Genomic DNA, 27,733 nt, shown 5'->3' with positions numbered 1-27,733 from the left:
AATATCATTTTATCCTTAATACATAATTTTCAATCATAAAAATATCTACGAATTATTTTAAACCACAAATTCTAAACAAATGGTAATGGGAGGGAGGGGTATATTAATTTGTATGTTGAAGTAATTTTTTAAGCGGTGCAGTTTTTTTATATTTAAACTGATGCGGTTGTCTCCACGTATTTATGAGCAAACTTGTCATTTAATTGGCACGTTGCCACGTATTGAAGCCAAGTGTCACCGTTTCAAGCTTAGTTTTGTGTCCATTGTATTTGTACCAAATTACTGATAATTAGAAACAGAAGAGTCAGAATCTGAAGAATAAAAACAGAAGAGTCAGAATCTGAAAAAAATAAAAAGTTGTTGGAGGTAGTGGGGACCCATGGAGATTCGAGCGGGACAAGTAAAAGCACAAAAATGGTAACTTGCCGGAGTAATGGTGATGAGAATTTCTGGAAAATTATTATTCGATTAGGGCTTAGAAAAAATAGAATGGGTCGAAGGAAGTTGGAGATAAAGCGAATCGAATCGAAGAGTAATAGGCAAATGACGTTTTGTAAACGCAGCAAAGGTTTAATGAAGAAAGCAAAAGAAATTTCCATTCTCTGTGATGTCGATGTTGCTGTTGTTATAATCTCTAATCGTGGCAAGCTCCATGAATTCTCCAGCACCAACAGGTTCTTCTTCATTATTATTCTGATGTACTGTGGAATTTTTTATTTTTTTGCATGTGATATTCAAAGATGTGTTGCGCGCACTGAAATTGTTTGAAACTAAATCGATTTTTAACTTTCAACTATTAATGTCAGAAAACAAGTAAAATATAGAACAACAATGTTTGATACACCAGGAGTAATAACTCGAATCTGAAATCTTAATCATCCCTAATATAATCAAGCAAACACCTAACATAAAGTGTTTGATTAAATAACCCTAAGATAGGCCCCAAAGTGTCATTAGCCACTTTTGGAAAGTTCAATTGTTGCCTAATCATCACTGCTATTGCAGTTTATATGTATCGCGATATGATGCTTTGTTTCCCGGTCTTCCTATCATTCCAACTCTTGTAGTATAATTAAGTCATTGAACACTTTCTGCTACATTAAGAGCAAACCAAGTGTGTGTATATTCTTTGTTTGGTACGAATGAATGGTATTGTAGGTATAGATTAGGGGTCATCATCCAAATTTATCCTCAAATTTGTATTACTTACAACAAAAGTAGATGAATCACTAATGTTTGAATAAATCATGCCCTAGGAAATTCATTAGGAAAATCAATCTTATAAGCGTTTATCATTAATGTGTTCAAGAACTTGGAAGGGCCTTCTTCCCTTAGTAGTAGCTTATTTTCTTCTTTGTGGGAACCTTTCTCCCTTCAAATGACTCCAAACTCATTTTCCGGGTTCAAAAATCAGAATTTTTGACCGAAGTAAGCCACTATTTAAACTAATTCATCAAAATAATATGTTTTTTTTGAAAATTTACAAAACTAGAATAAACGTATTTGGTAGTAGCGTTTTAGGTATTATTTTATTCAAAAATAATCAATGACAAAAAAACAAAATTCTGACAGTGTAAACAGATATAAAACATTATTGTCAAATACGTTTTATTAATTCATTACTCACAATCACGTTTTAAAGCTAATACGTTACCGACAATAACGACTCTTTAAGCAGAAACGTTCTCGATTTCTCTAATGACAAAATTTTCTCCATTAATTGCACCCCGTCTGCCACCACCAACCTCACTCCCACAACTCCGCTACCAATTTCTACGACGCTCTTCTTTCCAATTCCGACGACGACTTCAAAGGCAACCTTGCGTTTCCGTAAGAATTTTCGGACTTCTTTATTCAACCGTACTTAAAATACGACCAAATAAAAGTGTATTTCTATATATACCATGTTGAATTCACCACATCAATTCAATCTTAAAGCTTAAATTGATATTAAGTATAGAATTTTCTTGTGTGTCATGTGTTGAGAAATTACTGTTTTTAGTACCAATTTTTTGCTGCTTTTTCATTACAGAGTGATGATATGTAGCAGAGTTAGAATGAGTATCGAAATTTGTAGAAGATTCATTCAGTAATTTTCCAGCTAATTTCACTATCGATGAATCTCTTGTCACAGCAGGTCAAGAAGCAAACGTTCTCGTTCCACTTCAAGATGGACACCCTCACTCCAAAACCCTAATGCTATTACTATGAATCCTCAATTTTAAATAGATAAAGATTCAAAATTTAACAAGAAAGAGGCGCTTGAAAAAATGAATTAAGTTCTTCCTGAATATTAGAGATTATTTAACAAGAGTGGTGACAGTAACTAATGGAGTAAATTGGATTCTAAAGAGTCGTTATTGTCAGTAACGTTTTAGCCTTAAAACGTGATTGTCAATAACGAATCAATAAAACGTATTTGATAGTAATGTTTTATATCTGTTTACTCTGTCAGAATTTTGTCTTTTTGTCATTGATTGTTTTTGAATAAAATAATACCTAAAATGTTACTACCAAATACGTTTAGTCTAGTTTTGTAAATTTTCAAAAAAACATATTATTTTGGTGAATTAGTTTGAATAGTGACTTACTTTGGTCAAAACTTCTATTATCCTCTTTCTTAATTTGTCTTCTTTGGTATTCATTTTCTCAAGTTGCCTTCTAGCATTCTCATGAATTTTCTTCATGGTTTCAACTCTCTTCTTGGCATCTAAACTCACAATAATTTTTCGAGACAAATTCGAAGAGAAGAGAAGATTAAAACCATACACTCATTCAAATAGTGACATATCGATAGAAGAATGAATAGTACAATAATAAGCAAGCTCCACTATAGGTAAGTGGTTCTCCCAAGAACTAAGCTTACCCTTACCATGGCCTTCTTAAGTATGTTATCTAATGTCCTATTAACCAATACATTTTAGGCATCCGTTTGCGCGTAACAAGAAGTATTGAACTTCAATTCGGTGCCCAACTTAATCTATAACCCTTTCCAAAGAGCTAAGAAATTTAGAATTTCTATCACTAATAATGGTGTTATGAACCCTATGCAATCAAGGACATTAGGAGCACATCATCACTTTTATGACATAATATAAAATGATGATCAAAAATCTATCAACTACCACAAAAATGCTTTCTTCCCTTTTTTGTTCTTGCTAGGTAATCAAGCACAAAATTCATGAAAATGTCAAACATGCAAGGTGTTGTGAGTAGGAAGGGGAATATACAATCCCTTAAGGTTGTACCTTAAATTGAGCATTGTTACTTCAACAAAACAACAACAAACCTAGTGAAATCCCATATCAAAAAAGGTGTTGTTAAAGAATAGCTAAAGCTTAAGGTATACCAAAATGTCTCATTAAACCCTCACTATGTGCCTCTCTAGTTATAAGTTATATTATCCAAGAATATTGAGGTTCATACACTTTACCATTTATAAGCAAATAACCATCAATCTTAGAAAGCCTTTTTTATTCACCAACCTTTGCTATTTGTCTCTCTTTTCCTTCAATGTTATCATGATTAAAGTAATGCTCATATAGCCTAATTACACTTCTTATATGCCTCAACTTGCTCACCTTTGGACTTTGGTAGTGTTTTCCAAAGTCAACATAGTTGAGTGACGGTGATGTTGTTCAACCCTCTTTTATGTTCATCATGGTTGTACCTAGGTTTTCCATAACTTGGTTAAACTTGATATCTCATTTCATAGTTGAGCATTATCTTCTACTCCTTTAAGGTTGATTGGTTCTTCTTGTGCTAGTTGAGGTTCTTGATGAACAAACCCCATTGCTTGCCTTCAAAGTAATTGCTTTGGTGTTCGATATAGTTTGTTAGTAGGGTTATCTGTAATGGTGTTGGTATTGTGGTTGTTCATATGGTTATTGTTGGCTATGTTGCTCGGACTCTTAAAAAATATCGATGTGCGCATGTCTGATACTCCAAAAGTAGTGTTTTGTGGAGGATTCGACCCGATGCGACAAATTTTTTTGGGGAGTCTGTGCAGCATAGATTGTTGGTTATGGATAGTGTGATGATGGTGGAGGACGACTTGGGTAGCCTTAGAAGGGTTCATCTCTTTTAACATACGTGGTCTGACCTTTGTTGCAACACTCGATGTAGTTGGCTAGCTGGTAGTGGAGTGGGAAAATAGTCGGGGTCATGCTTGTGCCAACTCCTTGGATTTGTTGAATAGCATTGTACCTAACCCAAGGAGTAACTTCTCATTCCTCCAAATTGTTCACCCCCGGTTCATGTTGTCAAACTTGCCCTTCAATTTTATAAGAGGTCTCATAACATCACTTGGGGATGGTTCACCTCTAAAAGTTGAGGTTTGTCCACCGTTAGTTATACGTACGAAGTGAGTAGACAAAAACCTTCACCATTTACCCCCTTGGTGCATATACACCGATTCGATTCAATCAATCACTCATCTATCACTCTTTCAGTTTTGACTTTTTTTTTCACTCTTTGGATCTTCATTCAAGACTTTTTCCAAAACTTCCTCCTAAAATTTCCAAGCCCTAAGCTTCACATGAAGAACTAGTTAAACACAAGTAGAAATAAGTTACGAAGGACCCGTTTGGTAGGCGGTATTAGATAGAATAGTCCATGGATTAAAATTTAGTTCATCTAATACATTGTTTGGTTACTTTATTTAATTTAATCCATGCATTGCTTATCCACCATATGTGGTCTTATCTTATCCCTACAAAATGGAGGGATAACTAATCCAAGGTTTAACAAACCTTGGATAAGACCCCTAAATCACTAAACTATCCCCTTATTTCTTTTCCTAAATTTCTTTTGTAATTTAATTTCCTTTTTATTTATATTGGAATGGTTATAAATGTTCTTTTTTAATTCTCCAAATCCGTTTTGTGTAATTTAATGCTTTCACTAATATTTTTTTCTCCATTTTTTTTTATTCAAGATAGTTTGTCGATTAACCACTTGAACTATTTGTTTTTTTAAAAATAAGCTTTAGGTATTGAACAATTTAAGTAGTCTTAAATCTATGTTAAGTTTAAGATATACTTGACCAACAAAAAATTAGAAATACACCGTGCCATCAATGATTTCCTTAGTTGTACATCACACCTTAAAATTAATAACAATTTTATGTACATATATATATATATATATATATATATATTTGACGTACCTAGTTAAATGGAATATAAAATCCTACAAAAAAAAATATCTACATTGACCCAATTACATGAAATAAACAATCTTATAATAACACAAGGGTATAATAGAAAATAAATTTTAAACAATCTTATAATAACACAAGGGTATAATAGGAAATAAATTTTTTGTAGAGTTTTAAATGAAACAGAAGATTAAGTGGAAAGTAATGAATCAAACACTTGACAAAAAATAATTCTTGTGTTACTAATCCCTCCATTATCTATGTTTGTACCAAACGACCCACCAGGTGTTAATAGCTTAGAATAACCAAAGAACTTGAAAAAAGTGTTAGAAATCACATATTTGAAACCAAAAATAGTGTGTTGAATTGCCTTATGTGATCACAGCAATGCTGGAATTTATTTTCCGCTTCCGTGGAATATTTCTCGTGGCAATGGAGAACTAATCGCTTTGAGGACAATTCGGATTTTTGTCACAATGTTTGAATTTTGGGCACCTAAATCTAGATACTCGTTTTCACTACGAAATGTTTTGTAGCAACACTTAAGACCATAGTTAAGCTTTGGCCTTCACAATCGCGGTGTTGAATGTCACGATCTTGGAAGTTTATCAAGTTTGTAACTTTAGGTCATCCTAGGTAGTTGTCTCATCTTCAGATTTCTTAACCCAAATTTGATTCAAATGGATTCCAATCAACTCTAAACATTGGATACAAGTTCTTACAAATGTTCCCAACCAATTTTTACACCACTCAAATCCCACACTATACCTTGAATTCAAGTCAAACCATCTTTGAAGCATTCTATAGTGGTGGTCTTGGCAATTTTCTAGCTCAAATTCAAATTACTAGCAAAAAACAAATCAACTACTTGCACAAATTAGTTGCAGTATCAATACAATCCACAAGCAAATCTCCCAAAAATCTTTCAGAAACTCTACTCAAATTTGAAAAACTAAAAAACGATATTTTTTCCTGCATATAATCAATTCCTATAAAGATTTAAGCTAAGAAAACAAAAGATAGCTAGACACAATATTTGATAAAATGCTAGTGATGATTTGAATAAGAAATCTTAATCACTTAGCTTATAAATACAATCAAAGAAGCACCAAAACCTACTAAAATCCATAAGAGCAAGCTAACCTCTTGCAAATCCTTGGAAAAATTCATAAGATGACCTCTAAATCTCACAAGATGATTCTCCAAATTCATAACAAGATTATCAAAATAAGCTATGGTTTAGGGTATTTATACTAAAGCAAAATTATTCAATGAAGTGCCTAAAATAATCCTAATATAAGCCCCAAAGTGTCATTACTCTTTTGGAGAGTTCAACTACTACCAAGTATGGGTGCCTGTTGTAGGTTAAAGCCTTAAAGAAGAATTGATCCGTTGTAGTAATTTTAATAGAAAAGTTGAGGTATGTAAGGTTAGCCCTCACTTTCCCCGTTATGACATGACTTCCTCATCGATGTTTTCCCTTCTTTTATGAGCCTATGTAATCCATGTTCCATATAATGCTATGTATTCTCTATGAGATGTATCCCTCATGACTATGTATTTCTTAGTTGTTACTTTCATTCCTATGTGCTTATCATGCCTCCATGTCAAGTTCATACGTCTCTTATGGAAATGTCTAACTACATGAATGCTAAAAATAACAATTGAGGCTAGCACTTCTTCCTGACTTCGTGCATGGGCTTATATTAAGCATCCAAATCTTATTTTGAGGTCGAGACTCATGAGATGGTGATCGAAAGCCAAGAGTCCTCATTAACACCATTGCATGTGAGACGTGTAGGTTGTTTTAAGCATTGTGGTGTTTGGGATTTACTACTTTGTTGGCCTCACATGAGGTTTGTGTGTTTTGTTGGCTAGGGGAAAGGATTGGTGTAGAGAAACACCATTGTTTGGGAGTTTTGGAGCTTGATGCTCATCATGTGTTCAGTAGATTGCCCATATGACTCGGGCTCTATGTTTTGTTGCTAACTCATAGTGGTCAAATGTATAGAGATAAGGTCCTTTTATGCGTTCGTGCTTAGTGCAGTTCCATGTTCGTGATGCTTTTGTGCCAGAAAGTCAACTTGGAGTATTTACTTACTTGCATCTGTGACGATATGATCACGATGCCCAGTTTCTCACTACTAGTGGTTTGAGTTTGATCACTGTAATCTACCTGAACACAAAATCTACATCTGATGACAATTGTCCAAGGCTTCCCAAATCATTTCCAAACTCCACTTTCGGTCTTCCTTCCATTCTAGTAGTGTGTAGCATAAGATGGGATCCTCTAACGGACTATTGAACACTTTCCACTTCATTTATAATAGTCCCAATACTTGTTTCCCCTTTGCTTGGCCATGCGTAAACGATCTTGAAGGTGTAGGTGTAAGGGAGGACCCACGTGGAGGTCAGGGGGTTCACCCGAACCCCCTCGTTGAAAAATTACAAGGTATATATAAGGTCTATTTCTGATTTTATGAGTACATATATTAAAATGAACCCCCTCAAAACAAAAGAGAAACATGGCTCAACGACTAAGGGTTCAACATTGACCGAGAGGGTTTGGGTTCGATTCCCACTTGCAACATTTTCCCATTTGTGTTTTTTTTTTTGCTTTGAATTCTGAATGAGCTCTTGTTTTGGGATCAAATCCAACTCCATTTCTTTGTTTTTGAAAGGCGGAATGAGCTCTGGTTTCGAGCTCAAATCCCAACTCAATGAAATGCCTCATTATTTTTGGTTCAATGTAAAGTTTTATTATTTTTCTCTCAATGCTATTTATTTTTCTCAATTTATCTTTGTTTAAATTTATTAGACATATTTTAGATACTTTTGTCTTTTATTCTTCTTAATTATATTTCTCATTTTATTTCTACATAAGTCTCTTTCCATGACTAACGATGAATTATTATTAAATTTAAAATTGATTTACAAAAAATATTATATAAAATAAATTAAATTAAAGTTAATCGAATGAAGAAATTTAAAAGTCGTGAATAATCTTTTAATAAAATATAATTAATTGATTCCCCCTCCCCTTAATTTTATAGTATTTCTTTCTTATTTTTTTTCAATTCGATTTTAAAAAGATGAAAACTAAACTAAACTTATTTGTTCTATTCATCATTTGTCTTTTTCATGAATGATTAACCTAGTAAATTGAATTAAATAAACTAAAAAATCGATGATGTCAATTATTTATCTTATGAATATATATTATTATATCTTAGTGGTTGAATTTAAACAAATTCAAAAAATAGAGTAGAACACGCAATATAAAAGAGAAAAAAGCACAAAAAATATGTTTAAAAAAAACTCGATGAAATAGGGTAAAAGCAAAAAATATGAAATGCGGCATGATAAGGCAAGTTAAACTTATTGGATTCAGATTACTAGTTTCCTCCTATCTCGCTTAGTTTTTCATCTTGTAATTTTCACATGTTTACTTTTTTATCTTTCGAACCCCCTCCACAGAAATCCTGGATCCGCCACTGTGTAGGTGTAGGTCTGAGGTCATCACATGGCAAATGACTTAATGCCCCATAAACCTTCAGTTGTAAAATCTATCCGATTTTGTATCTCAACAAGGGGTTATAGAGATCAAATCCTATTAGATTATCACAATGGCTTACATATTGGATTTTGTTCTCTATGATTACACCACCTTAGTTGATGTTTACTAAGCTTATTGAATGGCTTCCTTTCTTGTTGTCATGATCCAAATCTGGCACCTAGGCAGTAAGACATCTAACGAGATACTACTCATAAGATGAAACCCTCTAAGTTAAAACATGTGATAACTTAGAATAAAGAGGAATAAAGTCTTAAACCGGCTATATATATATATAATAATGAAGTGCTAAGTTTACTAAGAGGAAGAGTCCTCCATGATCTATTGGAGGCTCATCTCGACTGGAATCCGAGGCAAACCTAGGATTTGAAGGCTTCGGATGTATCAATATTACCTTAGCTCAAATATGAGCTCTAAGCTAAACTTAAAATAAAAATAATGAAAAAGTGCTTTAGCTGGGATTTGAACCCCAGTCTCAAGGGTGGTTTCTCTAGCTTATACCAACACAAGGATACTCTTATACTTTTCATGGGTGCATTGTTAACTATATTTTAGTTTCTGCTAGTTTCTCAAAATAAATATATATATATGATTTTTTCAGACGTTAGCGGATGCACGTGCACCTCCTCCTAAGGATGTGGGTTCCCACTGGAATGACTGATCAACATCGAAGTCATTGATCGGCCACTTGATCACCACCACCATCTGCTCCCCTGCACACACCCAAACAACAACAAACGTTAGACTAAAGATCCATCAAGATCATTGACTTGCCTCTAAGCTTACTCTTTGGGCAAGTCTTTAGAAATCATTGGTAATTCATAAAGGCATAAAACAAAATAAATAAGTATAATAATGATATACAAGTAAAGCAACTGAACAGAAATCACCGATACAGACTGCTATTGAGCATAGGTGCATGACTTGTCCGTCCATACCCATCTTCGGTGCGTAGGTTCCTAACTTATCTATCTCGAGCAGTGCAACAACTATCCCGTCTTACCTGGTATCCTCCACACAAGCTAACTAGCCTCTTACCAAGCATTATCAGTGCATACTCAATCAAGTGATAATAAATGCTGAACATCTAATTAACCATCACAACATGCTCATATCAATAAGAAGTATCAAGCAGTGCAAAAACAAACAAAGCGGCCCTCGTGGTCCAACTAAATACTTCCAAATCTATCTGACCTGGCTCATGCTTGTCCACTCGCATGAATTAAATGGTTTAAATGCACATACGGAAACACATATAGCTTTGTCGATGTTGACTTTGGGTTCCCTCATTTTGTCATGAGATTTTCCCTTAGCGACCACTTCTGTGTTGGAAGTGGTCCTTCATTTGAATGGGACCACTGTTGGAGTTCGTTGTGGCAGATGGATCCTTAGCACTTATTATTGTCTCAACTTTTTTTAACTTATTTTGGGGAGGTTTGAGTATCACTCTCTTGTGCCATGTGCTGATTCATAGTAATATTCCTATTATTCTTTCCTTACCCTTTTCCAACAGTAGTTATTTGACTATTACCTGAGATATTCCCCAAGTTGTTGTCCGCCTGCATTTCTTGGTTATACTTATTGATTGCCATAGTACTACTATTTTTCCTATCTTTGGTCTCCTGGATGGTCTGGTTCCTAGTATCTGCATGTGCATGTCTTATCTCACTTTTTCCAATCTCAGGTATTGTTTCATTTTGGATATCAATCATAACCTCGTAGATAAGTGGCCTTGGTGATATCAATCTCCACTTTTGTTTTAGCTGTAGCAGGTCTTGTTTTTGCAAGTGTTGCTTTATCAATTATAATGGGTATGCCTATTGAAGCACAACTTGTCACAAAGCATCCCACTCAAAAATATGCCATCTCAGGTCTGGAAATTTAATCCATATTGCAACTAAAGATAATTTCCACATTGAATTGGATGTTTGTAGTCCATTTCAGATCTTCATTTGCATACCAAGGATTAGGAGAAACTTCCTACTATAGACACTCCTATGGTCTTCTTCTAGTGCAAAGTCAATCAAGAAGTGATTGAGATCCTAGGCCCCTATCTGAACAGAGGGATATGGTCCTACGGATATCCAAAAAGATTCTTTCTTCTTGGGAACTTACCGATGACAATCCATCGACACGTTTCAGCAAGCATTGCGTGTTCCTCCTCCGTGAAACGGACCACTGGTTTTCCATCCACTAGGTCATATGGTCTGTGCTGTAAACAAACTTTTTTCCTTGACACCTAGTGTTATCAACACTAGGGACTATTCCCAATTTGCTGAGTTAGGCCAATCATGGATTGGGAATTTTGCTGAACCAGAGGGCGAAAGCTTGCACTAGAGCATTGGGTGGGTCAGGGGGTGCCAGTGGATTGTCAGGAGGCTGGATGAAGAGATCCATACTAATCAGTTCTCTAAATGTTACCATTAGAGTCCTATAGAAGAAAATAAAAGAGGGGAAAGGTAGAAAGAAAGCTAACGTTCTCTCTCCAGTGGAAGTGACTGATGATATACACTACTAAACTAAAAGGGGCTTCCCTTTTGGTATCCATGCAGAGGGTCTCGTATTTTCGATGGTTTAGTACCTAATGCTCAATGAGAGTTATAACATCATAAAATATGTTCAGAATTTTCTGAAGCACTCTAGTTTAAAACCCTACACAAATTGGTCTGCTCATAACATGTTCCTTATACTTACCCGCCAACAATCATATCTGATGATATATATTCCAGTCTGACAGGGATCCTTCAACGATACGAAACCCACGTCGAAGCAGAAATCCAGGCTGCAGAGGTATTTGATTAGTTGACTGCTATCCAGTTATATTCTAGTGAATTAGATTTTCTCTAGATACTTGACATAAGTGCATTATCTTGCATATATAAAGATCTCAATCAATTTGGTTATTCTTTGCCTCGCTCTGATGAGTATTAAGTAACTCTGAACTTGTATCCTGCCCAAAAATAAATGATGCATAGCTTGAACTGGTCAGAGATCAATATCTAGCTGGAACTATTTCCAGATATTGTGAAATACATGTAATTTCCTGCATTTTTACTAAGTCCGAAGATACTAAATTACATGTTAGGTTTAGTGTGCCACCTCTAGGACTGGAAGGTCCAAATTATAAATGATGGTTACTCTTCATCATAGTGCATCATAGATCATGCTGCTATTCGACTAAATATATCTATAAAAAAAAAAAGGATCTTGTTGCCCGACTAAAATGACTTATGCTAGACATGTTTAGTATTTTGTCAAATCCTGGATTTTTCATTCATGTAGCTGATACGGTTGATTAGTAAGTTATCATATCGATTCATTGCGTATTTTGCAATGTTGCCACAGTTATCATTTGAGTGTTATTCAATGTGGTCTTGAATAATCAAATACATTTTTTATGCTGAAAGTTTTCTGATCATTCTGAGGTGTATATAGCACTCTAAATACTCAAGCATGACAACGGGAGAACTACTAGAAGAAACAGAAAGGTACTGATCTTAAACTCCACTTTTATTTCTTAAAGCTTATACGACTGATCCGCTGTCTCAATTCGACAGGCAACTCGAGAAAACTAATGCTGATGGTCTTACTGTGACTGACCTTATCTATTTGGAAAACGAACTTCAAACTTCTCTAATGCAAATCAGATCTAGAAAGGTCTTTCTAAATTATGATGTTTTATAATCTGGTTCTCAGTTAGTTAGTGCCTGAGAATAAAGCAACTCTAAATAGTTTTTGTTTTGTGCAGACACATTTGATGCTTGAATCTGTTAAGGCTCTTCATGAGAAGGTATGTTTTCATTTCCATCGGCACATCCTGAAAACTAGTTTTCCATTAGATCGCATGTGTCATGATACACAGAAGCGGAGCTAGGTGGAGGTTCATGGGTTCGGACGAACCCACTAGCTTATCGTAGACACTGTATTTATATCAGAAAATTAAATACATATATATGTTATTAACTTGTAAATTCCTAACAAAATTAATTGACAGTTCAATGGTAAGTGAAAATACTTAGTGTTGTGGGTGGTATGAAACCCCACTATCAACATACTTTACAATATTTTTCTCTTATGTCCTAAAATTTAGAACTTTCAAACTGTTAATTCTGGCTCCGCTTCTGATTATTGATACCCCTTAATTATTGCAGGAAAAACTGCTGCGAAAGGAAAAGAAACATCTGGAGAAAAATGTAAATCTTACCTCACAAATCTGCTCTTCTGATATAAAAAAAATAGATATCTTTCATGTTTTTTTCTTTCTAATTAACTAAGTAATACGAATACAGAGAGCTCGGATGAAGAATAACAGAAAAGTGAATGAAATGTCTGACCTTCCACCACAGAGGGTGACCCTGAGTTTTCTCTAGTGATTTATCATTGTATTTGTCAAATAAAATAGCCTTTGCAGTGGCTGGCTCCAGGTGAATAACCGGCGGCACCCTGTATAAAGTATCATTTGTACCTGAAATACCAAATCCAGGCAAAGTCTAAATACTAGTTATTATGATCTTAAAATTGAAAGGGTGAAGATGATCTTCAGCCCACATGTTTGTGTATTTTATATATATATTCAACTTTTTTCGTTGCGTATCATGACCTTATTTTTGTGTCTCTGAAGTTGTATATAATGATCAGTAAGCTTCAGCTGTGTATAAATTCACAAAACTGGAGGCAGTGAGCAGTACATAAAGGAGAGTCGGTTGTTGGACTTCATATGTATATATTATATAAATAAAGAATAGTGAAATTTATCACGTTGGCTGTGGTTGTGGTGGAGTTGTGGTGGAGTGATAAATTTTGATTACGGAGTCGCTTTTGTTTAGAATTAATTAATATGAGATCAAACAGATTTTGAACATTCGCAGTACGAGTTTTACGAAGCACGGTGACAGTTAAAATTTTATTAAAAGTACGAAAAAGAAGTCAAAGAAAATTAATAATATATTAATAATATTTTTGTTTTAATTTAACTTACGCAAAATTTAAAATAAGTTATGTATAATTGACATTTTAAAAAGTTAAAATTGTTATTAAATATAAATTATATCATTCACTTTGAGTCGGATAAAAAGAAAAATAAATCATATAAATGGGACAGAAAATAATGTTTTTCTACATTAAATGAACCTCTCAACTCTATCCCCAAAGACGAGATAGGTATCTTTTTAGTTAGTTTCAAAAAGAATGATATATCTGTATATTTAGTAACCATTTTAAATTTTAAATGTCAATTTTATTCTTATTAAAAAAATTATAACTATAATAATAATCTATAACTTATTTTAGATCACAATTTTAAAATTTTTATTTTTGTCTTAAATTATATATGTCAAATAAAATTAACTTATATAAATTAGAATAAAAAAAAATATAAAATCTCGTAAATCCTAATAGTGTCTATCGACACGTGGAAGCCGTAGTACGTCAAGTCAAGGTAATAGATAAGGAGAGAATGCTTAATTATTAGGTAACGTGTTGGGTGGGTGTGCAGTGTGCAGATACAGTTCAAAAAGTGAACTTAAATTATAGGGAAAATAGTATGATATACCCTCAATTTTGTCATTTAGAGTTGATATATCTCTCGTTATAAAAGTGACTCATATATACTCCTACTGTTATACAAATGGCTCACATATACCCTTTTCCTTTAACGGAAGTGAAAAAATAGTTTTAGTTTAATTATTTTTAAAAAAATATAATAAATATGGGTATATTTAATCCTCCTCAAATATATATTATTATTTTTTAACTTTTTTTTTGTTTCAATGACTAATTTAGATTTATTATTTTAATGGTCAAATTTATTTAAATTTTGTTAATATTCTTCTAAAATTTATTATAGATGACCCAATTTTTTTCTTCAAATACAAAAACTAAATTACAATATATCCAAAAAAAATAGTTTTAAATTATAATATAGCTACAAAAAATAGTTTTAAATTATTTTCTTTAGAAATGGCCGATACAATATTAGTAAATTACTCGTACAAGTATTTCTTCATCCTTAATAAAAAAATTTGATTTTAAATCTGAATATAAAGTCATCCTCTATATAGAATGGTTTACTTTTAAAAATGAGTCTTCAGACTTAGACAGTTGTCATTTCTCACTTTATACTCTCTTCGTCCCATTTTATGTGAGGTACTTTGATTCGGAACGGAGTTTAAAAAAGAAAAAAAAACTTTTAAAACTTGTGGTTCAAAATAATGATAAAAATTTGTGTGACTGTAAATCATTTTATTAAAGGGTTAAATAGACATTTTATAGTCAAATTATTACTTAATATAGAAATGTGTCATTCTTTTTAGGAGTGACTAAAAAGGAAAGTAAGTCACATAAATTAAAACGGATGGAATAATATTTTTATAAAATTGTTCATGAATCGAAATGCGAACGTCCTTTTAAAAATTTACACATTCTTTTAGATCGAAATGAAGTGGACAATTTATTTTAGAACAAAACATATTACAGACTATGTCGCTTATTAAACCGAATAAACCACTCCCTTCGACAACTTATGCAAGAGGCGGATTCACCTGGATGCACGTGTATTCGTTAATTTCGAAAAAAAAATTATTTGTATGTATATATATCTATTTTGAGAAATTGGCATAAATTAAAATATAATTAACAATGCACCCATAAGAGTATAAGAGTGATGGTGTGCTACTGGTACAAACCAAAGGTATCACTTGCGTTTATTTTAAGTTTATCTTAGAGTTCATATTTGAGCTAGACCCCTATTTTCATTGTTTTTATTTTAAGTTTATCTTAGAGTTCATATTTGAGCTAAGGTAATATTAGTGCACCCGAAATATTCAAATTCTGAGTTCGCCTATGACTTAAGCAATATTTTTTCATCATATTAATACGGAGGTTTATACTTTCTGTGTCTCAAATTGTATACTAGTACATTTTGAACGTTAAAATTTTCGAAATTCTGATCATATATTTTTAAAACTTTTGTTTAGTAAAAAATTATATATATTTATATAAATTACAGTGTGTTCAGATGGAGGAGTCCACATTGTGAACCAATAGAATAAATTTCCAGCAGTGTAAAGTCGGTCCAATTAATTCTCCCACGTAGTCGTTGGGTGGCTGATACTATACTGATAAAAGATTTCGAATGTGAATATAGATGTAAAAGTATTTTTTGATTGAGAACTTTAATTTTTAAGATAAGATTTTCTATGCAAATTCAGATTAATCGATGTAAGATAAATATTTATATCTCAAGTTTTTTTTTTAAAAAAATCTATTTATATCTCAAGTTATATGATATATTTTTTATTTTTAGTCGGTCTAAAAAAGAATGATACATTTACTTAATAGAATTTAATTTTAGAATGCTTATTTTATCTTTAATGAGATGATATATAATCACACAAACAACTAATATGATTCATTTTAGACCATAATTTTTTTTTTAAATCTTTCTTTCTTAAATTTTCTGTAGTTATACAATAGCATATGAATTTGGACGAAGAAAATAACAATTTAACTCTAAAATGCTCATTTTATCTTATGACTTATTTTAAATCACAAATAACCATCTCTTTTCCCCATTTCTTTAACAACACTTTAATTTTGACTTTCTGTGTGACATGTTTAATACCATAAAATAAAAATAAAAATGCCATACAAATAAATTAAACCAGAGAAGTATTTTATAAAAGAAAAATTCAAAATTGAAAATGAACAATTGAAGCTGCACAAATTTTATCATTGTATTTCAGTATATCACATGTATCTCACTAAATAAAAGTGTGATACATTAAAATACAGTGACATATAAGTATGTGGTATATATGAAGAGTATACATATATATGGTAGAGTAACATAAATACTCCGTCCGTTTAAAAAATAATGAACCTAATTTTCTTTTTAGTCTATTTTAAAAAGAATAACTTTTTTATTTATGTGACCCACCATTTTCTATTCCTCCGAAGAGACTCACTTTTGTTTTTCTTCTTATAATAAATTATGAGCTGTGGAAATTAAGTCAAATGCAAATAATGAAATAAATTATGAAGCATGATAGATTAATGGAGTGATTATTGAGATTTTCGTGAAAAATAAGTTGACGTTGATAAATTATTTTAAAATCGATGACGAAGAGAAATCATGAGGATTCAAATGAATTATATCGCATTTTCTGATATTATTTTATAACTTTAATGGCTGGTGATGTTTGTTGATCGAAGTGACCGAAAATAGAGATGGGTGAAGGTTGCCTTTATAACTTCAATGTCCGATTTTTTTTTCATTCTTGCAAATTTGATTAGCAGATTCAGTTTTTTTTTATAAAGAGCGAAAAACAAAAATGAAGAACCAAAACAAAGTTTAAAATGATTAAAATGAGGCGACGAAGAAGACCATTGCTGGTATAGCCTACATGGGTGGGTGGGTTTGCTTTCATTTTGAGTATTATAAGACATTATTTTGAATAAAAGTTTATTTTTAGTTATTTTAATTAATGCAATGCCAAGTGTCATTAGAAGGAAAAAAGGTACAAGTTTATTATTAATAAAGAAAATATATATAAAAAATTGGGACATGTTCACGTGCTTCTATGCGGTGAGATGCACTTATTTTGCCACATCAATATTTTGTGCTTAATAGAGACATATTTTGAATAATTTAGGTGTTCAATAGATACAAGTCATGATTAAAGTGCTTAAGTGAATTATGCAAACAATTTTAGAAGATCGCAGATAACTCCAAAAATTAAAAAATATTTTGATACATTCAACATAACTTTAATTTAGAATTAAAAAATTAAACAAAAATCTTTATTTGCTTTTTAAAAAGGAGGGAATATAAGTTTTGCTCTTTGGCGTTAGTGTTGAGATAGATGAGTATAAATAGTATTGTTCTTAATTACTAGTCCATTTTTTCGTTTATAATTGTCCCTAATTACTTGTTTATTTTGACAATCAGACAAAGACAAAATAATTTTATCTATTATATCCTCAATTAATTACTTTGAAAATGGTACAATTTCTTAAAAATTTTAAATTTTCAATTAATCCACTTCATAATTAATAGAAATAAAATGGTAAATTCGCTATTAATAATTATTTTCTTAATAGGTGTGTCAATTTAAAAGTGGATAAGTAATTAGGAATAGAGGAAATAATTAGTATTATAATGTTTCCATGACAAAATCAATTCGAATTTGTCGTACGTTATATGGCAGCTTTATCGGTCATTGAATCTGCTGTTTCCAAATATTTACTACTTACATTTCTTTCTACTTAAGCTTTTTTATGTGTTTAGTAAAATTAATTGAATTGCGTGAAAATTTATCCCATTTTCATGTGCACTTGGGATGGGCAGAGCAAAAGCTTGTGCACATGAACTTCTTATGAGCTCCATCAAGTAACTATTTTGTTATTAAATTTATAATAAGAGTAATTCTTTTTTTCTTCATATAAGTTTTTAGAAATCCGCACCACATACCTCAAAATCATCTTTAATTTTGTGTTAAATCAAAATCAGATAAATAAATTTAAACAAAAAACTATTATTATAACATATAATGTAACTAGTTTAAAAATAGTTATCCACTATTTTTTTAACATATAAGAGGGAATAAGCACACACGTCTCGATAGATGTGTGTGCTTGAAAATATCCACTACATTTGAGGATAATTTAGCCATTTTAGATTTATTGTGATTGCTTACAAATTAGCACTCTTAAAATATTACACGTGTTATATATATTATTTAAAAATTATGTTTAAAATATTATTATAAATATAATTGACAACAAGATTATAAAATTAAAACAAATAATATACTCCCTCTGTTCCTAATTACTTGTCCACTTTTTCTTTTTTAATTGTCCCTAATTACTTGTCCATTTTGACAAATCAAGAAATGTCAATTTTTTTTATCTATTATATCCTCAATTAATTACTTTGAAAAAGGTAGAACTTTTTAAAAATCTGAAATTTTTAATTCATCTACTTCATAATTAATAAAGATAAAATAATAAACTTACTATGTCAATCATTATTTTCTTAAAGTGGACAAATAATTAGAAACAAATGGAATGATATATATTGGGCTCAAACTTGTCGAACTTTTGTATCTAGTACAACTATAAATCATAACTAATGATATAGATAAAAAAATAAAAAAATAAATAAAAATTGAAATCTTACTTTTCATAACAATATATATCCATTCTTTTTATTTGAAAGGGGAGGAGAAGTTCGAGTAGATAATGATCAGAAAAATCAAATTTCTTCATGAATAGGTAAGGTCTATTAACTGATTTTTTTTTCCGAGTATTCTCTTTTTTCTCGATTTTCGTTTCGGAGTTTTCAACTCTATTTGATCGATTCTACACTTTTTTTTAAAAATACTGTACAAATTTCCTCTGTTTGTTTATTTTTCTTTTAACAGTTTGAATTTTGTTGTTCTGAATGACTGAATTAATCTTAGTAGATTTCACTGTTGTTATTTATTGCTTGCTGAACATTATAATACAACTACAGAAAAATAAAAAATAAGGTTATGAATTATGATTGTACAACGAAAACTGAATATATAGTAAAACACAATCGAGATCTTCACCTATAAAAATTTTAAGGTCATAACTAGTATTCAGAGTTTGCCTTGATTTGGTACCGCTCTCGCGGTCATGAATAATTAGTTTTAATGAAACCACACAATCTTGATACTTATTTCAATGTATGAAAATGATACTACTAAATACAGGAACCAAAGGCAAAGTCTCTAGAGAAAATTGAGGGTCACCCTCTGTGGTGGAAGGTCAGATATCTCATTCATTTTTCTGTTTTTCTTCATCCGAGCTCTCTGTATGCGTATTAGTTAGTTAGAAAAAACACGAAGACGTCTAATTTATTTTTTTTATAGCAGAGGAGCAGAGTTTGTGAGGTAAGAATTACATTTTTTTCCATTTGTTTCTTTTCCTCTCGTAGCAGTTTTTCCTGCAATAATTAAGGGTTCAACATGATACTAATTCATCCTAAAACTAGTTTACAGGACGCGCGGATGGAAATGAAAACGCGTACCTTGTCATGAAGATTCTTAACATATTCAAGCATCAACTGTGTCTACACAAAACAAAACTATTTAGAGTTGCTTCATTCTGAGGTACTAACTCGAAAGGAATCAGATTATAATACTGAAGTGTCGCAACATTATTTAAAAAAACAAAGAAATCGTATAGAGTTGCGAAGGCAAACAACATTGATGAGTAAAGCTAGAGGCATTAAGAAGGGAAGCTGGTACTTTTAGGGCAAGGTACATAGGAGTATAGAAAGACCTTTCTAAATCTGATTTGCATTAGAGCAGTTCGAAGTTCGTTTTCCAGATGGACAAGGTCAGTTACAGCGGGACCATCAGCATTAGTTTCCTCGAGTTGCCTGTCAAATTGCGTGGGGCATCAGTGGTATAAGCTTTATGAAATGTAAGTGAAGTATTAGATCAGTACCTTTCTGTTTCTTGTAGCAGTTCTCCCGTTGTCATGGTCGAGTATTTAGTGTGCTGTGTTCACCTCAGAATGATTAGAGAACTCTCTGCACCAAAAATGTTAAGTATGTTTATTCAAGACATCATTGAATAGTCGGAGCATTGCAAAATACGCAATGCATCGATGATAAGCTACTAATCAACCATATTAGCTATATGAATGAACAACTAGTCAGAGCATACTTCCAGGATTTGCCAATATACTATACATTTATTTAATGACCCGTGGTGTTCGGGCCAACTTTCGCACACCTGGACTAATTCCATGGGATACCTGCCACCTCCCATCAGCAAAATGTACCAGGTAACTCAGTCCACCAAGGCTAGGACACATGGGAAGAATCACCTTATAATGTAGGAACTTACATGGATTTCACAGAAATAGTTCCACCTATATATTGATCTCTGACCAGTTCAGGGGTGCTTCATTTTTTTCTTCTCTTTTGTACTATAAAAGTTCAGAGCGAGGCAGAGAGTAACAAATTTATCGAGACCTTTAACTTGATAACTTTATGCAAGATAGTGCACTTATTTCAAGTATATCCAGAGAGGGAATCTAATTTACTAAAGTAAACTAATCAAGTACCTCTGTGACCTGGATTTCTGGAGAGTTCTCTTTTTCTGCTTCGACGTGCGTTTCGTATCGTTGAAGGATCCCTGTAAGACTGGAATATATAATGTCAGATATGATTGTTGGTAAGTAATTATAAGGAAAATGTTATGAGCACATCAATTTGTGTAGGTTTAAACTAGAGTGCTTCAGAAAATTCTGAACATATTTTATGGCGTTCAATCTCTTATGTAGGGGGTTTACAAGACTCACATAGTTTAGGTGTGTAATTGATAGTTTAAATGTGTTTCTATGCATTACCCCTTTATTATAATACATAATATTACTTATTTTCAAGTTATTAATCCTATTTTTATGTTATAGTAACATGAAGTTGTCTTTCAAGTTTCAAGTGATGGACTTGTGTATATACCATTTTTATAATTCGGAATCCACACATTGATTGTTGGTCTCTTGATATGGCAGTGGACGATCCTCCTCTCAGAAGCTGACTCTCAGGGTTGAGTTAGACTCAAGTGTCACATCTTTACATGATATTAGAGACAAGTCTATCCCTATTTGAGCTCATTTATATTATCCACACTCCATTGACAATCTGGGCGTGTGAAGTGGTGCTAGAGTTGGTTAGAGTCTGACATTGATTTGGAATCAACTGTTGGTCGCTTATATGGACTGAACTAGCTTTTGGGGTTGAGTCAAATCAAGTGTTTCCCTATTTGGACCCCTATATTATATTATCCGTGCTCCAGTTGGCAGTCTGGGCGTGCGAGTGTTAAGAGTAAGAATCACATTGATTGGGAATATTACTAAGAATCAGCCAAGTGGCACAAGATAAAAAAAGTTGAGACAGGAGGAAATGCTAAGGACCCAGCTGCTACAACAAACTCCAACAGCGGTCCCATTCAGATGGGAGGACCACTTCTAACTCAGAAGTGGTGGCTAAGGAAGATCTGATGACAAAATGAGGAAACTCAAAGTTAACATCGACAAAGCTCAATCTAGAAAGCCGACAAGAGAACATTTATGAGAAAGCAGGACACCCTAGTGGGACGGACCAGTCATGCACCTATGCTCAATTACGGTCTGTATCAGTGATTTCAGTTCAATTTCTTTATAACTTGTATATCATTATTAATACTTGTACTGGTTTGTTTATGCCATTATAAATTACCAACGATTTCTAAAGACTTCCCCATGATTAAGCAAAGACGGCGAGTCAATGATCTTGCTGGATCTTTAGACTAACGTTTGTTGTTGTTTGTGTGTGCAGGGGGAGTAGACGCAGTACCTCATTTTTATCTAGTTGCATCTCATATCTTGTATTCCAGATATTAGTAGCTCCATGACCTGTACACTTGGGGTTGTTGGGCAGACTTATGATTAACTTTTACTTCTGGCACTTCATATTACAGACACATATGCTTTAGCTTAGAGGGTTCACCTTATGAGTAGCAGATCGCCGGGTATCTTGTAACGACCTAGGTGCCAGGTTTGGATTGTGAGGACAAGAAAGGAAGCCATTCAATAAGCTTTAGCAAACATCAACTCAAAAGGTAATAAAAATCATAGAATACAAAACCCAATGTGTAAGATCTTCTCTAGGATTTGATCTCTATAACCCCTTATTGAGATACAAGATCTAATAGACATTACAAGTGAAGTTTATGGGGTATTCAGTTGTTTGCCATGTGATGACCTCGGACCTATACCTACACCTTCAAGGTCTTTCACGCATGGCCAAGCAAAAAGGTTACATGTAGTTGAACTACTTTTTATGAAGTGGAAAGTGTTTAATGATCTCTTAGAGGATTCCATTTTAGGCTACACACTACTGAAATGGAAGGAAGATCATGAAATGGAGCTTGGAACTGATTTGGGAAGCCTTGGGCAATAGTCAGTAGTTGTAGATTTTGTGTTCCTGGTAGATTACCACGATAGCGATTCATTTGACCACTATGTTAGCACCTAAATGTTGAGCCCGAATCATATCCACCAAACACCCAATGAGCATTAAGCTTCAAATCCCCAAACAATGGGTTTATCCATACCCATCCTTTCCCCTAGCCAACGTACAATAACACACAAACCTCCTACGAGGCCAACCAAGTAACTCTCAAACACCAAAATGCTCAAAAACCCCACGATGCATGGATTCTTAGTGTGAGTCCCGACCTCAAAATAAGTTTTGGATTCTTAGTATAAGCTCATGCACGAAGTTAGGAAGAAGTTCTTACCTCAATTGCCGTTTTTAACATCATGACGTTACACATTTCCATAAGAGGTATGTATGAAAATGACATGGAGGCATGATAAGCACATGAAATACAAGCTACAACTAAGAAATATATAGTCATGAAGGATACATCTAATAGAGAACTCATAGCATTTCATGAAACATGTATTACATAGGCTCATAGAAGAGGGGAAAACATCGAACGGTAGGTCATGTATGTCATAAGGGGGAAAGAGAGGGTTTTGCCTTAAATACATTTATTCCGGACTTACAATTGCTACAACAGATCAATTCTTCTTTAAGACTTTAATCTACAAGAATTAATGATGATGATGATGATGATGATGGGAGCCCATATTGGGCAGCAGCTAAACTTTACAAAAGTGTCTAATGACATTTTGGGCATATATTAAGGTTTTTTTAGTCAAGGCACTTTATGTAATAATATTTTAGCCTTAATACTCTAAAACCCTAGCTTATTTTGATAAGCTTATTATGAATTTGGAGATTTAACTTGTAAGATTCAAAGGTGATCTTGGAGTTGACTTTGAATTTTCCGAAGGATTTGCAAGAGTGATAGACAAGTGATTGATTGGAGTCGAAGTGACGTATATGCACTAAGGGAGTTATTGGTATGGACTTGTTATTACTTATTTGTTTACTCAAGTATAAAGAATGGTGGAGAGAAAAACTCAACCTTTAGAGGTGAACCATCCACAAGTGATGTTATAAGAGCTCTTGTAAAATTGAAGGGAGAGTTTGAAACATGAATCGAAGGGTGATCAATTTGTAAGGAAGAGAAGTTACTCCTTCGGTTAGTACCAATGCTCTTCAACAAAACCAAGGAGTTGGCACAAGCATGTCCCGGTCCGGATCCATCCTAAACCAAAAAGCGGGGCTAAGAGAGGGGCATAGCGATACAGTGTTCATACTCGAGTTGCTCGAATCGAGTACGAATATCAGGAATAGACTATTTATTCCACACCACTACCACCCAACCAACTACATCGAATGTTGCAACAAAGTCAGACCACCCATTTTAAAAAGATGAACCCCTAAGGCTACTCAAGACTTCCTTTACCATCAATACACTATCCATGACCACAAACACACTAATAATAACCTTGCTTAGGGGCATAGCGATATAGTGTTCACACTCGAGTTGCTCAAATCCAGTACGAATATCAGGAATAGACTATTTTTTCCACTCCACTACCACCCAACCAACTACATCGAATGTTGCAACAAAGTCAGACCACCCATGTTAAAGAGATAAACCCCTAAGGCTACCTAAGCCTTCCTTTACCATCAATTATCCATGACCAGAAACACACTAATAATAACCTTACGAGCAAACCAAAAAACCAACACCATTACATGCACAACCTACCAATAACCATGTCAAGACGAAGACAATAACCCAAAAGGCAAGCAACGAGTTTTGTTCATCAAGAAACTCAACCACCACAAGAAGAACCAATCAACCTTGAAGAGGTACGCTCAAAATGAACTGAGATTAGAACCTTTATTAAGATTATGGAAAACCCACATACGACCATGATGAATATAAAAGAAAGTCGAACACCATCAATTTGAAAAGTTTGCCTCTATTTGGTGGGAATCCTACAAGAGAAAAATTAAGAAACCAGCGATGCTTGAGCTTGTTACTTAATGGAATGAAGTGAAGGGTGTCATGAAAAGAAGATTTGTACAAGACTACTTTCAAGAAAACATACTTCCCAAATTCTACATTGTGGGGGGAGGGGGTTTAAAATGTTGATGATTTATTTGAGGAGTTTCATAGGACGAGATTGAAGCTAACTTTGATAATAAATAGAGCCTCATTGTTCTAAGGTTCCTTGCGAGACTAAACAAAGAAATTTCTTCTCCTTTGAGATTGCACAAGTATGAATATTTGGAAGATGCCTATCAAGCAAACTTGAGAATAGGAATGGGGACTAAAAGTAGAAAAAAACACCAATCTAGGAACAATACTTTTTTTTTATGACAAGGGAAACCCGCATCCGCTACCCTTTGGGTGCGCACAGGGTAAAACCCCCGCTCCTATGCAATAGCTCGCAAAACACATAGGAGAGGTAACCCGCACTAGGCAAACCCGGTGCGACAAGCTCATGTTAAATATCGTCATAAAATTCACTCTTTTACCTTCGACTCTATTTAAAGTTAGTCAGGATTACAAGAAAATTAAGGGACGGAGGAAAACGGCAAAAGTGAGCAAGATAGAGAGAGAAGTGAGAAGAGTAGCATGTTAAGAAGGTTAAAAGTAGATATGAAAGAAAATTAGGTAATCATGGTTAACATTGAAGAAAAAGACGGATAAATAGCAAAGTTAAAGTGAACAAAGAAGGTTTCCTAAGATATGGTTACTTGCTTAGAGATGGTAAAGTGTGTGAGCCTCAATATCCTTGGAGAGAGTTACTTATTAGAGAAACACATAGCTAGTGAGCGTTTAATGAGACATTTTGGTATACCTAAAGCTTTAGCTATTCTTCAAGAACACTCTTTTGGCCTAAGATGAAAAAAATGTTGAAAGGATTTGTCGTCCTTGTGTTGATACTAACCATGCTCAGTGTAATGTACAACCTCATGGTTTGTATACTCCCCTTCCTACTCTTGATACATTTTGATTTGATATTTTCATAAATTTCGACTCCCCTTCCTACTCTCAATACATCTTGATTTGATATTTTCATAAATTTTGTGCTTGGTTTAACCTAAAACAAAAAAAGGAGAAGAAAGTTTTTTTTTTTTGTGGTAGTTGATAGATTTTTTGAGTCACTTCATACTCTATCATAAAAGTGATGATGTTACCGATGTTCTTGACATTTACTTTGTGTCTAAATTACATGGGCTTCGTATACAATTACTAGTGATAGGAATTCTAAGTTACTTAACTCTTTGGAAAGGGTTATGGACTAAGTTGGGCACCTTCTATACTACTTGTCACCCTCAAACTAATGCCTAAAATGTAATGGCTAATAGGCATTAGGTAACATGTTTAAGATGGATGTTCAACATTAATGATTTATCTACTTTTGTTGTAAATAATAAAAATCCGAGAGCAATTTTTTTCAGAAATGGGAGGATGATGACCCCTAATCTATAACTACAACGCCATCAATTTGTACCCAAGCAAATAAGCTACAAGCACTTGGATTGCTCTTTATGAAGTGGTGATGACTGGACAGAAATTAAACTTCCCAAAAGTGGCTAATATTAGACACTTTAGAGCCTACTTCTCTTATATTAGCGTTATCTAATTAAGCACTTTATGTGATAATACATCTATCCTTAATGTAGATATTGTAAACCCTAACTTTGTTTTATCAGCTTGTTATGAATTCGGAGATTTTGATTGCCTTAAATTCGAGTTTAATTATATTAGGAGTGATTAGAGGATTTCTAATTCGATTCGATCATTACTGCTTGTTTTTCAAACATTCTATCTATCTTCCTAAGATTAATATTTCAATACCACCACAGTTGAAAAAAAAAAGTGCGTTGAAAATTGATTTTTAAGTTATCAAATTATTTGGATGTCCTCATTCCCAATCATATTATACAAGACATCCTTGCATATCACATGCAAAAAAAAAAAAAAAAAACCTTAGAAATATAAACTCATCAGAGATAAATCCCAAAAAACTGCACCACTTAGAAAAAGTAGATTAACGTGTCCCCAGATAAATAACCAGATAAGATGGGATACTGGATAGACTTGTCTCGTCAACTAATCTAATCTCAAACTTAATCCTGAAATATCTTCGAATCGTGAAATTATTAAAAAAAAAAGGAACCTGTTGGTGCTGGAGAATTCATGGAGGGTGCCACGATTGGAGATTATAACAACAGCAACATCGACATCGCAGAGAGTGGAAAGGTCTTTTGCTTTCTTAATTAAACCTTTTCTGCGTTTACAGAAGGCTACTTGCCTACAACTCTTCGATTCGATTCGATTCGCTTTATTTCCAACTTCCTTCTACCCATTCTATTTTTCTGAAGCCCTAATCGAATACTTTTCCAGAATTTTCTTATATTTTCAGTAGCATTATCACCACCACCATTGTTGAGTTTCCATTTTTTTTGTTTTGCTCGTCCCGCTCGAATCTCCATGGGTCCCTTCCTCCAACATCTTTTCATGCTTTCTCTCTGCGTTTTTCTATTCAGATTCTGATTTTAGTTATGAGTAGCAATTTGGTAGAAATCCAATTGACAAAACAAAACTCAAAAGAGGGGAAAAATTTAGATGACAAGTTGGATTCAATACGTGGCAACAACCGTTTCAGTAAACAGATGTAAATACCAAAAAGACTGCACCGCTACTTCAACATACGGCAAGCCATATTACGAATCTTATTAGAGTTTAGTGCGGAGTAAATATCTTAAAATGTCACTCAATTATGTGAAATTATTTGAAAAAGTTATTCAAGTTGATTTTGTATCAATAAAGTCACTCAACTTACGAATTTTCTTTTATAAAGTCATTCAAATTAAATTATTTTTCTAAAAAATCATTATAACCAAAAGATAAAAGAGATAATTGCATAAACCACCTGATTTAATTTTGTAATACTTACTTTCATTTTAGTTTATAATCTTATACTTACCTCTCTTATTTTGTTATTAATAATTATTTTCTTAACTTAATTATTATGAATATGAA

General features: G+C 33.2%; 1 protein-coding gene and 1 pseudogene across 1 annotated transcript; one reads left to right on the top strand and one right to left on the bottom strand.

Moving 5' to 3' along the window:
* Nucleotides 1-348: 348 nt before the first annotated feature.
* Nucleotides 349-13,307, top strand: LOC125862171 (agamous-like MADS-box protein AGL70). Its single transcript, XM_049542180.1, has 7 exons — nt 349-674; nt 11,462-11,522; nt 12,168-12,220; nt 12,290-12,389; nt 12,481-12,522; nt 12,884-12,925; nt 13,022-13,307. The coding sequence occupies exons 1-7, from the start codon at nt 415-417 to the stop codon at nt 13,100-13,102; spliced, it is 639 nt and encodes a 212-aa protein (XP_049398137.1). The 5' UTR covers nt 349-414; the 3' UTR covers nt 13,103-13,307.
* Nucleotides 13,308-19,318: 6,011 nt separating this feature from the next.
* LOC125862170 (protein MADS AFFECTING FLOWERING 5-like) lies at nt 19,319-27,224 on the bottom strand (annotated as a pseudogene).
* Between the last annotated feature and the right edge of the window lie 509 nt (nt 27,225-27,733).

The sequence above is a fragment of the Solanum stenotomum genome, chromosome 4, assembly GCF_019186545.1.
Source record: "Solanum stenotomum isolate F172 chromosome 4, ASM1918654v1, whole genome shotgun sequence".
Lineage (NCBI taxonomy): Eukaryota > Viridiplantae > Streptophyta > Magnoliopsida > Solanales > Solanaceae > Solanum > Solanum stenotomum.
Note: the sequence above shows the minus strand (reverse complement) of the source record. Positions and strands in the feature narration are given on the sequence as shown.